This window comes from Tenrec ecaudatus, chromosome 4 (genome assembly GCF_050624435.1).
Source record: "Tenrec ecaudatus isolate mTenEca1 chromosome 4, mTenEca1.hap1, whole genome shotgun sequence".
In the NCBI taxonomy this organism is placed as follows: Eukaryota; Metazoa; Chordata; class Mammalia; order Afrosoricida; family Tenrecidae; genus Tenrec; species Tenrec ecaudatus.
Genome location: NC_134533.1, coordinates 204,817,262 through 204,829,678, shown reverse-complemented (window position 1 = coordinate 204,829,678; position 12,417 = coordinate 204,817,262). Strand labels below are relative to the sequence as shown.

Genomic DNA, 12,417 nt, shown 5'->3' with positions numbered 1-12,417 from the left:
CAGTCACACACCCCGGTCTGTTTCTAGAACTCCTTTGGGGTGCCTGGCACAGCCCTCCAAGACCACTGGGTATCTGAGGGACAAGAAGCCCACCCTGGGATGACGGACAGACAGACGGGCCCTCTGGTGCACCCAGGAGGCACTGCTGGGCCTGAGGGAGGCTAGCCCAGGGCAGGGGGAAGGGCAACAAAGGGGGAGAAGTGGGGGGTGCGGGTCCACAGAAGCTCCACAGCTGGTACAAGGAGGGGTGGTGCAGGGCCTTCAGCAAAAGTGAGGTTGAAGTGAAGGCTTTATCTTAGGGGCCAGGGAGGGCCTGCTTAGACCTGGGATGAGGGGGCTCCCCACCCTGTGGGGACAGACATAGCCACAGCCTGGGCGCAGGCCCCTCCCCTCACCAGGTCGTGGCAGCCTCCGTTGCCGGCTCGGCAGGGGTCGATGGGGCTGCACAGGTGGCCATCGCCCGCGAAGCCCAGTTTGCAGGTGCATCGGCTCTGAACAGGATGGGGGGGGGGCAGAGGGACTCGTGTCACCGGAGTGTCCAGGCCTCCCCTGTCCCACCCTCGGCTGTCTGGCCCCTGCACCCCCAAGCCTGCCCAGGTCCCAGAGAGGCCCTCCATCCCCAACCCTGGAGGGCCATTTCCAAGTGGGGATACCATGGCCCGAGAGAGGACTGGCTCTGGGGACACTGGTGGGGAAGTACCCCTGGGCTTCACTGCCCCCCACACAGGTCAAGGGAGGAGGTCGTGATCTGGTTTCTTGTCCGATGTCCAGTCAACAGCTTGTGGCAAGTGGATCAGGGTCTGCCAAGGCCTCCACCAGGCCCCCCCGGGCGTCTGCCCTGACTGCTCCTGCTCAAGGCTAGGTGCTCGGGCTTGTCCGCACTGCCTGGTGAGTGACCTGGGGGACCACCCCCAACCCACCCTGGCTCCCAGGTGGCCTCTTGGCAAGTTGGGGAGAGTCTAACCCTGCCCATCCAGGCCGCAGCATCTGGAATGTAAGGCTCCTGACGGGGTCTGCTCTGGTGGTGACCAGGGGTTCAAAGGCACAGACTCCTCTGGAGAAAGGGAGGCAGGCTGCCCTCCGGAAGAAAGACTTCCAGCCTTGGAAATCCCGCCTCGGGTGGGAACGGCTCGTGCCCCCTTGTGAGGGGGAGGGGTTCGCTGTGCGTTCGTCAGGATCGATTGGACGGCAGTGGGTTTAAATGGGCTTCAAGTGCTCCAGCGTTCCGGGTCTGGGTTTTTGATGCCTGCCTAGCCTATGTGGCCCACGGAGGACCCTGACGGCAACATGCCAGGCCGGCTTCCAAGAGCCCCAGCCTCCGGGCCCCCACTCCCCCAGCAGGGTCTCCGTAGGCCCTACGTCTAGAGCAGAGACCGCGGGCCCACCCTGAACAGTACTGGTCTCATCTCATCTCGGAAGCTACACAGGGCCAGTCCTGGTTAGCGCGGAGATGGGAAAGCACCCGGGAATCCCGGGTTATGGCTGGTCTGCTGTCCCCAAGGTCAGCAGTTCAAAACCACCAGCTGCTCCTCCAGAGAAAGACAAGGCTTTCTACGCCCACTGCCGTCTCAAGAGCCCACAGGGGCAGTGCCGCCCTGTCCCACCAGGCGGCTGAGTCAGAATGGACTCTGGAAGGAGGTCTGGCTGGACTGCTGATTACACAGTGGGCAGTCCAGATGCACCAGCCCCTCATAGGGAGACAGGTGAAGGCTCTCTGCTCCCATCAAGATCCACAGCCTCTGAACACCTCACACGGGGGCCCCCTGGGCCGGGGTGACAGATGAGTGGACAACCCCAGGGGGACCTAGCAGATCAGGACTGGCTTCCAAGCTCGCGTCCTTCTGGGGTTGTTCCTGGAGTTCAGCAGGGTGGGGAGAGAGATTCCCAAAACTGGGAGGTGGGACCCCGGCCAGCCGTACCTGCCCGGGGCCCACGTAGCTGCAGAGGGCGTCAGCGTGGCAGCCCCCCCGCCCGTCCAGCTCACACTCATCGATGGCCACGCACACCCGGCCGTCCCCACTCCAGCCTTTGTGACAAGTGCAGCTGTAGCTGCCTGGGGCTCCGGGGATACACTCAGCCTGTGGGGGAGAGATGACGCAGGGTCACTGGCAGAGGACACAGAGGCCAGCCTCCCACCGCTCCCTGGCTTTGAGTGCCGGAGCTGCCCTCCTCCCCCAGGGCGGGGCAGGGCAGGGCGTGGTGAGGATGGGCAGGACGGGGAGACTGACGTTCTCAGAGCATCCGCCTCGGTCAGGGTGGGAGCAGGGATTGCTGGGTGAGCAGGTGCTGCCGTCCCCCTCAAAGCCATCCAGGCAGAGACACCTGGGGGCCAGGGGTGGGACCCAGTGAGCCCCTAGCAGAGGCTAGAGGCTGAGCAGGCTCACAGACAGGGCCAAGACCAAGGCAGTCCTCACCTGGGGATGCCCCCCTGTAGGACACAGCGGGCCTGCTGGTGGCATGGCTGGGCCAGGCCCACGGACTCACAGGCCCCCTCGGTCTCATTGCAGAAGCGGCCGCTAAAGCCAGGGGCACATGTGCCCCGCTGGCACACCCCTCCACTGCTGGGGCGGTTGTCACACAGCCCATGCACGCAGCCGCAGTCTGGAAAGGGGCAGGGTCATGGACGCAGACTGACACGTGGGCAGGGGCAGCCCTGCCGGCAGGGAACCAGGGCAGGCTCAGAGGAGGCAGTCAGTGTAGGCTGGAGTTGGGTCTCACAACATCTGAGCTTGTCCTGGCGAACGAGAGAGGGGCAGCCCAGCCTGCCAGCCACCCTGCCCTAACCGTTTTGCTCCCCGACCGTTGGCAGGAGGTTCTTCTGTGTATCTCCACTGAACCTTGCGTGCTTCAGATGAAGTTGTGGTGTTCTTCCCAATAAGGGGGAAGGAAGCAGCCATTCCCACGGCCTTCACCTTCCTCCTGGGACCCCTTCCCTTCTCAGGAACCCGACGCAGCCCTCTCCGGAGAATAGAGCCCTTCCCCGAGAGACCACCCACCTTCCTGACACTGGTCGCCATGTTTCTTTGGGTTGGAGCAGATGTGGCAGGCAATGCCCTTGTAGTCTGGGAAGCAGAGGCAGGCCCCGTTGCCCTTGGATCCATCGCTGCACTGTGGGTGGGACGAAGACAGTCCGTCTCGGGATGGGCAGGCTCCACATCTGAGCACCTCGGTGCTGCCCGCTCGGACTTCAATTCCACCGGAACTGCCTAAGAACCCGCCTCCCAAAAGGCGCCTGACCCCAGGGCACTGCATGGTCGATGTCTGCCCGCCTGCCCTTCCACAGGAAAGTCACCCTGGCATCCGAAAATGGCTCAAAACTGCGGACAAAACTGCTGACGGCCTCTGTGGACAAGTCCTAAGGAGAGCCTGCGGCGGGACGCGGCTGGGCTTCCGTTCAGGGCCAGAGCAAGGCCGACTGGTCTCGGAGGCCGTGGCCCCTGCCCCCCACTCAGTGGGCGTGGACAGCACTCACGTTGCCTTTGCCGTAGCAGGGATTGGAGAAGCCCCCAGGGCACTGTGCACAGTCGGGCCCAAAGAACCCTTTACAGCAGCCACGCTTCTGTGGGACAGAGCCTGTCAGAGCAGGGTCTCGCCACCCCGGCTCCCGGCCCGGCCCAGCCATGGCACCCTGGGCTCACCGTGACAGTCTGGTTGCAGTAGCGGGCACAGCCTTTCTTCAGGACATTCAGCCCGGCAGGGTCATGGACATAGACACACTCCGAGAGGTGGACGTCCTAGGGACGGTCAGGGTGCTGAGCCCGCTCCCCTTACAGGGGCCTCAGCCACGGGGTCCAGCACCCACCCCACCCCCGCAGGGCTGAGCAGTCTGGAGCCTGCTGGCCCCTTCTCCCAGCCTGGCCCAGGGCAGACACCTCCCTGAGGGTTCCATGTAGGGTGCTCACCAGGCCCACGCTGTTGGGGGGGCACGTGCTGGTGTTCAGGGCTTGGCAGTCCACACAAGAGCCCTGGTGGGAGGAGGGAGAGACGTTGGGTGGAGACCAGTGACAGCCTTGCCACAGAGGGGAGAAGAGCATAGGACATCCAACTCCAGGGGCAACAGTGTCCCGGGGGACCAGGTGCAGGATGTCAGTCACAGGCCAGTGGTCGCCCGGGTTGGGGGTCGGGACAGAGGTGGAGCTTGGAGAGCGAGGAGGAGGCAGGGGTGGAGGTGCTGCAGGGCGGGGGCACGACTGGGTGTGTGGACAGGCGGGAGCCACCATGAGCCAGCCGCTGACATGAGGAGCTGGTCCCCAGCCCCGTTGGTGTGGGACAGAAAGGTGGGCTGTGCCCTGTGCCCCCACTGCACTCACCACCACCATCTGGTACTGCTCCTCGCTGCAGTGCTTGGGCAGGATGGGGCGGATGGTGGGGGGAAGCAGGACCCCCTCTAGCACATGGATCACCCCGTTGGCAGCCAGTATGTCCACTTGTCGCAGGGGGATCCCCTGAGGCCCCAACAGGATGCGCCCCTGCAGCAGAGACACAGCAGGTCCTCACTGGCCCGAGCCCAGGCCCAGGCAGGGTGGACCCTCCCCAGACAGCGTCATCCTCCCCCCTGGGAGCAGCCCTGCCCCACTGAGCCCTGATGGAAAGGCTTGGATTAGGCCTGCCCCTCTCGTGACTCCCTAGGACCCTGAAGGATGTCATCACAGGACACAGAACATGCAGGCAGGACAAAAGGGGCCATTCAGCCGGTCCGTGGTTTCTGCCCTCCCCCCATCTCAGGCCATTCACCCAAGTGCCCACAGAGCCAGCCGTACCTCGTCAGAGATGTTCACAGTCAGCACCTGGTTGGCCATAGTGAGGACCCGGCCCTTGGAGAGGAGCGTCGCGGTGGTCAGCTGTGGGGGGGGGGGTACAGGGGGAGAGTGGCCTGGGCTGGGCACTGACTGTTCTGGTAGCCGGGCCCAGCCCTAGAGAGGTGGCTCATAGCCAACTGCCCCTCCGGTCCTTGGCCTCTTCTGTAATGGTCCCCAGGAGAGGGTGGGGGTGGAGACAGGGAGGAGCAGGGGCCCCTGGGAAGATGGAGCCAAAGACAGCGCCCCCAACAGCAAGCACAAGAGCAGGTACCTGGGGGAGGGACAGCAGCGCTCACCTGACCGTGGCTGTAGATGTGGTGCTTCACCAGCTCCTGTAGTTTGGAGAGACCCTGGCAGGGGAGACAGGGCTGGGCTCCTGGAGGCAGGGACCCTGGTGACCCCAGAGTCCACCCCAGCGACCCCCCACCCCACCCAGCCTACCTCAGTGAAGAGGTAGATGAGGCGGCCGTCACGCAGGCTGTCCACGGCCTCGTTGCTTGGCACAAAGACTGTGAAGGGCCCGGGCCCGTCCAGCATGGAGGGCAGCCCACAGTTCTGAGGTGGGGGGACAGGAGGCAGGTTCAGGGGGAGCTGAGGCAAGTCCCCACCTCCGAGCCCCACCCAGGTCCTGACACCAGAGAGGAAGTAGGGGGCCACATGCAGAACCTCAGCCCTGTGGGGGCCACAGAAGGTGGGGGCACAGATTCTGATGAATGGGGGGGCCTTGCCCGCCTCTCCCGCTGACCTCCAGGATGGTCTCAAAGCGGCTGAAGGCGTCTGTGGAGGCGAGGATCCTGCCCACGGTTTTCTGTTGGGGGGCGAGGGAGGCCGGATGTGAGGTCCCCAGGGGAGGAAGAAGTCCCTCCCGGAACTGCCCTGCCCCCCCCACCTGAACTTGCAGGGCCAGAGACGGGGAGCACGCAACTCACCTCGGGGTCCCCAGGGATGCCCCCGGGGAGCTCGGTCCGCAGGCTGGTCACCAGGTGGAAGACCCCATTGGAGGCCGGGTAGTTCGGCCTCTGGATGGTGAGTTTCTTCTGCGGCTGGTCTTCATACACGTAGGAGAATTTGCGCTGTGGCCGGAGAAGGCTGGCTCAGACCCTGGGCACCTCCTCCCGTCTGCGCAACCATCTGGGCCGCAGCCCCACCTGTGACTGGGCAGGGCCCGCTTCTGCCATACCATCAGACGGTTGAAGGTGACCGTGATGTGCTGGCCGGCCAGTGTCCACCAGTGGCGTGTCTGCGGACCCTCCTCCTCCAGTACGTGCTGCCCCGCGATCACGTGCTGCTTGCAGAGCCACTGGGCCAGGGACGCCTGTGGGCCCAAGGCCGGTGAACCCTGGGCTGGGGCCTCCCCCTGCGCCCTGCCCAGGCAGTGGAGGGGACGGACCGGGCACCCAGGGCAGGTCCCACAGGCTCACGTTCATGGTCATGGGGGAGGAGGAGCTGAGGATGGTGGGCACCAGCACGGTGAAGGGGCCTGATGTGCTGAGGAGCTCCCGGCAGCCCTGACCTGTGTGCAGGGGACGCTGGGTCAGAAGGATGGACGTTGGGGGCTGGGAAGAGCCATGGCCAGCTGCATCGTGATGGGGAGGAGCAGGGCCTGGGCCTGGGGGAGAAGTGGGCCCTACCCCGCCAGGCACCCCCCAACCCAGGGTCCCTGTAGCATGCCCATCCCCTACCCCTCAGGGCTTGGACTGGGCCCGGACAGCGAGCTCACACACCCAGCATGCTCAGGGCGACTCTCAGACGCAGGACCATCAGGCCCGCCTGGCTGGACTTCTGGACCTCCTGCAGCAGGTTCCCGTAGCAGGCACGCCCATCCCCCACCTCGCCTTCCTTGCACACACAGCTGGGAGTACAGGGGCAGTGTCAGGGCAGGGACCCGGGCAGCCAGGACCTCTGTCCGGCCCTGCCCCAGTCCTCCAGCACCCCTGTGCGCACCTCGTCCTCTGGTAGGTGGTCACCTGGCAGGTGGCTGAGCGGTCACAGGAGAAAGGGAAGCACCGGGGGACACAGCCGGTGGTGACGGGACCAATGCTGACCAGACCAGGCTTACACGAGCAGGTGGCCTAAGCCGCGGGCACAGGAGGAGCAGTCGTGTGGTGGGGACATGGTGCCCTGGGGCTGGCTCCACACACAACTGCCCTGTGAGAAAGGGCTCCTACCCCCTCCCGACTGTACACATGGGGCTGCTGGGCTCCTCCGAGGGGACCGGGCCTAGCAGGGTTCCCACCACCCGCTCACCTCGCCCGGCCGTTGGTACAGGCACGTGGTGGAGTTTCTGGGGCAGCCCCCGTGGTTGGCGGTGCATGGGTCCCGGGGCTGACACACTGTGCCGTCACCATGGTATCCCTCTCGGCAGAGACACTGGGCCTGCCCCACAGGGCTCACCGAGCACTGGGCCATCGGGGCACAGGGTGAGGGTGACCGGCAGGGGTTGGGGGCTGCCAGGGTAGAGAGCAGCACTAGTCCAGGAGAGCTGGACCCCAAGGTCAGTCTCCTCCAGAGTTCCCTCTGTACCCCCTCCCTCGGGAACGACACCCCCTTGCTGGGCACGACCAGATGTCATGGCCCAGTGGGTTAAAAGCACGTCTCCACCCCCACCCCCACCCGGAGCCTGTCTGCGGGCTCAGAGGCGGGCCCCTGGCTCACCTCGGCACTCCCTGCCGTGCTGGGTATAGCCAGGCAGGCAGCGGCAGGAAGGGGCCTCAGCAGAACACTGGGAGCTGTGCGGGCACTTCAGGGCCTGGCAGACTGGCAGCTCTGGGCAGAGAGGAGAGAGGGCTGGAAGGACCACAGCCTCCAGCTGGGGGGTGGGGGAGCCCAGGGGCCAGGTTTCAGCCTATAGGTATCCTGATTCAGCTGGGTGGGCTGTGTGACTTTGTGCAGAGCTCTGCCCTCTCTGGACCTGGCTCAAGTGGTGGAAGACCTCCCCCTCCTTAGAAGGACCTGCGACTGTGGGCAGGGGGCTTCGCTGGAGCTTGCCATCACAGCTGTGGCCAGCGAGGCCCGTGTCAGGCTGTCCCGCCGACATGCTCACTCACCCTGATCACAGCGGGGCCCGATGAACCCAGCAAAACACCTGCAGCTGCCGTCTCCACGTGGCCCGCCGCTGCACACTCCATGGACACAGCTGCACACTGGGGCACACGGAATGCGGCTCAGGAACACCAGGGATGTGTGTCTGGGGGAACTCGGGGTGCATGGCCCCCCTGGGACGGTTGGGGAGGCCCTCCCTGGGACGGTTTGGGGGGCCCTCCCGGGAGAGAACTGCAGCACTAAGACTGGGAGGGGGAGAGGCCCGGCGCGCCCCTGGAGGAGGGGGGCCGATCTGAGGGTGCAAAGGGGCGCTGAAGGGGCAGGTGGGGGTGGACACAGGGCCCCCAGGTGGATGCCGGCTCTGCCACTTGCCCGCAGCCCTCACCAGACTGGCAGTCCGGCCCAAACCGGTTGGGGTCTCGGCACTCCTGGCAGGCTGAGCCACTGAAGTTTTCCTGGCGGGGGCACTGAGTCAGCCAGGCCCCACCCTGCCCCCTTGCCTTCCCTCCACCCCGCCTGCCCCTCCCCTGTTCTTACCTGGCACACGCAGGTGCCATTCCTGTCCAGGCCGTCCAGGCAGGTCCCCTGGCCGCTGCAAGGGGTCTCAGCACCCCCAGGGCACTCTGTGGACTCACCACACTCAGCCCTGCCCCCAAGCCCTGCCTGCCCCGCCCCAGGGCTCCCCAAGACTCGCTCGGTAGGTGGGGCCAGGGGCTGCTGGCACTCCTCCGCTGCGCTGCGCCCGCACCCCCCCACCCCCACCCCCACCCCCGCACCTCGTCCCGCCCCGCTGGGTCGTAGCCCCCTGCAACCCCCAGAGGTAGTGCTCCAATGCCCCACCTTATGCCCCGCCCCCACCATAGTCCTGCCCCTACCATAGCACCTCGCCCTGCCCCTAAGGTAATACCCCACCCCTAACTGTAGCCCGCCCCTACCGTAGCACTGCGACCCCCAGTAGCCGGCACAGCAGGCCTTGTGCACCACCTCCTTCCAGCACTCCTGTCTGCAGCCGCTCATGGACAGCGTGGAGTCCCCCAGCTTCACTTCATAGCTGCGAGCAGGGGGCTGAGAGTGAGCCCCCCTCGTCCCTGTGTCTGCTTGGCCCAGAGCCGAGCACAGGGCCTGGCAGATACTCAACCTCAAAACGAACTCACGGCCATTGAGTGGAGGCCCATTCAGAGGGACCCAGTAGGACAGGGCAGAGCAGCCCCTGCGGGGTTCCCGGACTAACTCCCCTTTCTCCTGCTGGGCTGCTGGTGGCTTCAAACTGCTGACCTTCCGGTTAGCAGCCCCACCAGAACCAACTATGCCACCAGGGCCTTAGAGGCTCAGTCACCCCCTACCCTGCCTTCTGCCTCCACCTGCATCCTCCCTACTTCCCTCTGTCCCACTGTGGGGCTCCAGGTACTTCCTCCTGGAGGGTGAGGAGGGGGCTGGGGTCCGCACCGACAGTCCCGTGATATCTGCTGCGGAAACTCCGGAGCCCAGCCGGAGGGGCACACCCGCCGCTTGACGGCCGCGCAGTGGGTACAGGGCGTGTGGCTGTGAAACCTGGTCTTGGTATCGCAGCGCTTGGAGCGTACCTGGATGGAGCAGACAGGGCAGGTGAGGCCAGAGACTGTCATCTATAGACGAGAAGTGGACCCTTGTCCCTTTGCCCTGTCCTTCTGCCTATCCAGCACAGGCAGGCTCCAGGGGCCCCAGGGCTGACTTGCTACCCTCACACAGACAGGACCCTGGGGCTGGGTGATGCCCACAGCCCAGGGAACCAACGGGCCTGGGGGTGGGGGAGTGCTAGGTGGTTTCTAGTGGGAGGGGACACTCGAGTGGAGCCTGACTAAGACATGGGAGCGCCCCAGCCGAGACTGAGGCCAGGAAGCGGAAAGGAGCAACTGACCGTGTGAGGAGAGGCCAGAGGTGCCAGCGGCCAGGCAGCACACCCAGGCTTGGGCAAGTCAGAGTTGGGGCTCAATGTGGGTTCTCTGCGGCCACTGGCCGCTTGCCTCCAAGTAACCAGGGGCGGCGATTGAGGTGGCCCAGGTGAGGCCTTGGGGTGGTCCGCGTGGAGGCTTGGGCAGTGAGTATGGAGGGAGAGGCTCCAGCAACGGGACCAGGGTGAGGTTGGGTTGGGGGAGGCACTAACCTCTGGGGTGTCCCGTGGGCACTGATGGGAAGGGTGGGGAGGTGGGGCCTGCCACCCGACATGGGCCTATGGTGTCATCCACGGGCGGTGCAGGGTGGGGCTGGAGGGGAGGCAGAGGCTAGGGGGTAGGGGTGGGGAGGCTGGACCTGAGGCCCCGCCAAGGGCAGCTGCTGAGTTGTTCTCTCAAAAACCGCTGAGCACAGTGTGGCCCCACAGCAGAGGACTCACACCAGCTCTTCTTAGAAGAGCCGCAGATGTCCGGCTGCTGGGATGGGAAAAAGGAGAAACAGTGTCCAGGCCCCTGCTGCGGGCTAGCCGCTGCTGTGATTGGGACCTTTCCGCCCAGGCCTCTGTGGTCAGCAAACAGGGAAGTTGTCCAGAGCGGCTGCAGTGCCTCACAGGAGACTGGGGGCTGCGGTCTCCCCCCACTCCCTTGCCCTGCACTGCCTTGGCCTTGCTGAGCAAGGGAAGACGGGGGAATTGGGTAACTCAGGCGGGGTCAACGGGGGCTGAGCTGCTGCTGGCTCAGGGCAAAGGCTCAGTGGGCAGCTGGGTCCCCTGAGGGCCATGTGGACCCTGGACAGAGCTACAGGTGGGTCCCGGAGAGATGAGGCTCGGGGTGCGTGAAGGGCTGTGGGCAGCTAGGACTCAGGGGACGGCATCCCAGCCTGGGCCTGACTTGCTCTCAGGAAGGTGCGTTGGGTGAGCACATGAAATGGTAATGGGTAGACCTGCAGCCAGCACCTCGCCGCACCCATCAGCCCAGATGCCCTCCTGAGCTGCCTGGGTGCAGTGAGCTGGGTCAGGGCCTGGGGGCTGTAGCAGACCCTTTGCTGGAACCTGGGCGGGTGTTGGTCCCGTCTCCCCCGCCATTCTGAGAGTTGGATCTTACCTGTCTGCTTCCCACAGAGACGCTGCTGGGGGCCCCAGGGCGACTTAACAAACAGGCACAGACGGTCGTGTGCCTACCAATCTGTAGCAACCTTTGCTGCCTGGAAAGTCGTACCCTGAGCCTGGCAGTGGAAGAAACTTCCCCTGAAGCCAGGCTGGAGGGCTTCCTGGGCTCCCCACACACCGGGAAGAGAGAATGGCACCCTCCAGCTGCTTCCCTCTTCCCCAGAGCAGAAGGAAGGGCCGTCTGGACTGGGGCACAATGGGTGCTGCTCGGCAGCCTGCAGAGTGACCCCCTGGGACCCCCCCTCTAGGAAGCCCACCCCAGCCACATTCAAGTCCTGCTAGTGTCCCTTTTCTGACTGTGGCCCAGGGACACACCCTTCCCTAGGCTCCGTCTCCCATTTGCTGGGGCTGCCAGGGAGGAGTGACCATGAGGGTGGGAGAAATGAGGCTGGGCACCTCACCAGGATGCCCCCACCCTGGGCCTCCTCTCTGGGAGAGGGGTGGGAGACACAGGCTGCCGCCCAGAAGTGGACCCCAGCTAAGGCCCTCGTGCACTGTCCCCTCTGTAAAGACATTCCTCTGAAATGTGCACAGGGGGAAACTGAGGCACAGAGGGGCCCAGAACACTCCTCCAGGGCTCCACCTAGCACTGCCCTGCAAATTGTGTCTTCGGCCCTAGCCCTATGCCCCAGGCCTCCCTGCACAGAGCCCACAGGAGCTGTTGCCCGGGCTGCTGCCGGCAGGGCTTGGGCAGGTCTTCCCCGCCCTGGGAGTCACACAGCCCCTCCAGGGACTCTGTCTGCAGAGGCTCTGAAGGACAGTGTCCACCCCACCCCACCCAGGGGCCTGGGTGGAAGGAAGACCGGAGAGGGGACACACCGGGTCCCTGTCACTGTCCCTCCTGCAGCAGCCTGTCTGGGTGGTACCAGCATGGTTGGGACAGACAGACTCGTTGTGTGGCCAGCCTCCACCTTCCCCTGGGCTGGGCATGCTCGCCGGGAACCCAGCTGTGCCCGGTGCCGCATGTTTGACCCGTGAGCCTTGACTGCTCTCGGCCAGCCTCGGAGGCACTGTCGGGCCCGCTGCCTCAGGTGCACATGCCCCCAGCAGGTCACCCCTCTGTGGACAGGATGTCAGCACCTCTCTGGTCCCAGGTGAGGCCTGCACTCAGGCTTGGGCCTCAGTCTGGGCACGCAGGGCAGAAGGGGGCTTGGCTCTGAGTTCTTCACCCTCAGGCTGGGGAGCCCTGGCACAGGTGCCATGCCCCACAACAAGATGGTGGGAAGTTGGGGGACACAGGTTGTCAGTCATCTCCTGCCCAGACCTGCTCTGTTGTCCCGTGTGTCCCCCACCAACCTGCACCCCATCCAGCTGTGGTCCCTGGCCAGCAGGATGTGAACACCGTGCCCTCCGGCCACTCACACTCACCTTCTGCCCCCTGACGCAGCTGGAGCCTGCCACACAGAAGGCCAGGAGGCAGAGCAGCAGGCGGCCCCGGGGCCTGGCCATGGCCTCCGCGGTTTTGGGCTCACTGGG

General features: G+C 65.2%; 1 protein-coding gene across 1 annotated transcript in view; it reads right to left on the bottom strand.

Moving 5' to 3' along the window:
- The window catches only part of STAB1 (stabilin 1), a 23,824-nt gene extending 11,434 nt beyond the window's left edge, over positions 1–12,390 (bottom strand). The window contains exons 1-26 of the mRNA XM_075547481.1: positions 12,310–12,390; positions 9,288–9,424; positions 8,777–8,892; positions 8,379–8,464; positions 8,227–8,296; positions 7,847–7,942; positions 7,455–7,565; positions 7,047–7,246; positions 6,744–6,871; positions 6,524–6,651; positions 6,221–6,312; positions 5,980–6,114; positions 5,729–5,872; positions 5,545–5,607; positions 5,241–5,354; positions 5,096–5,149; positions 4,761–4,841; positions 4,311–4,469; positions 3,903–3,965; positions 3,639–3,734; positions 3,473–3,559; positions 2,997–3,108; positions 2,415–2,601; positions 2,229–2,322; positions 1,920–2,078; positions 396–491 (exon numbers count right to left, since the gene is read on the bottom strand). Of these exons, the coding sequence (XP_075403596.1) occupies positions 396–491; positions 1,920–2,078; positions 2,229–2,322; positions 2,415–2,601; positions 2,997–3,108; positions 3,473–3,559; positions 3,639–3,734; positions 3,903–3,965; positions 4,311–4,469; positions 4,761–4,841; positions 5,096–5,149; positions 5,241–5,354; positions 5,545–5,607; positions 5,729–5,872; positions 5,980–6,114; positions 6,221–6,312; positions 6,524–6,651; positions 6,744–6,871; positions 7,047–7,246; positions 7,455–7,565; positions 7,847–7,942; positions 8,227–8,296; positions 8,379–8,464; positions 8,777–8,892; positions 9,288–9,424; positions 12,310–12,390 (2,889 nt within the window). The remainder of the gene's footprint in view (positions 1–395; positions 492–1,919; positions 2,079–2,228; positions 2,323–2,414; positions 2,602–2,996; positions 3,109–3,472; positions 3,560–3,638; positions 3,735–3,902; positions 3,966–4,310; positions 4,470–4,760; positions 4,842–5,095; positions 5,150–5,240; positions 5,355–5,544; positions 5,608–5,728; positions 5,873–5,979; positions 6,115–6,220; positions 6,313–6,523; positions 6,652–6,743; positions 6,872–7,046; positions 7,247–7,454; positions 7,566–7,846; positions 7,943–8,226; positions 8,297–8,378; positions 8,465–8,776; positions 8,893–9,287; positions 9,425–12,309) is intronic.
- Positions 12,391–12,417: the final 27 nt, after the last annotated feature.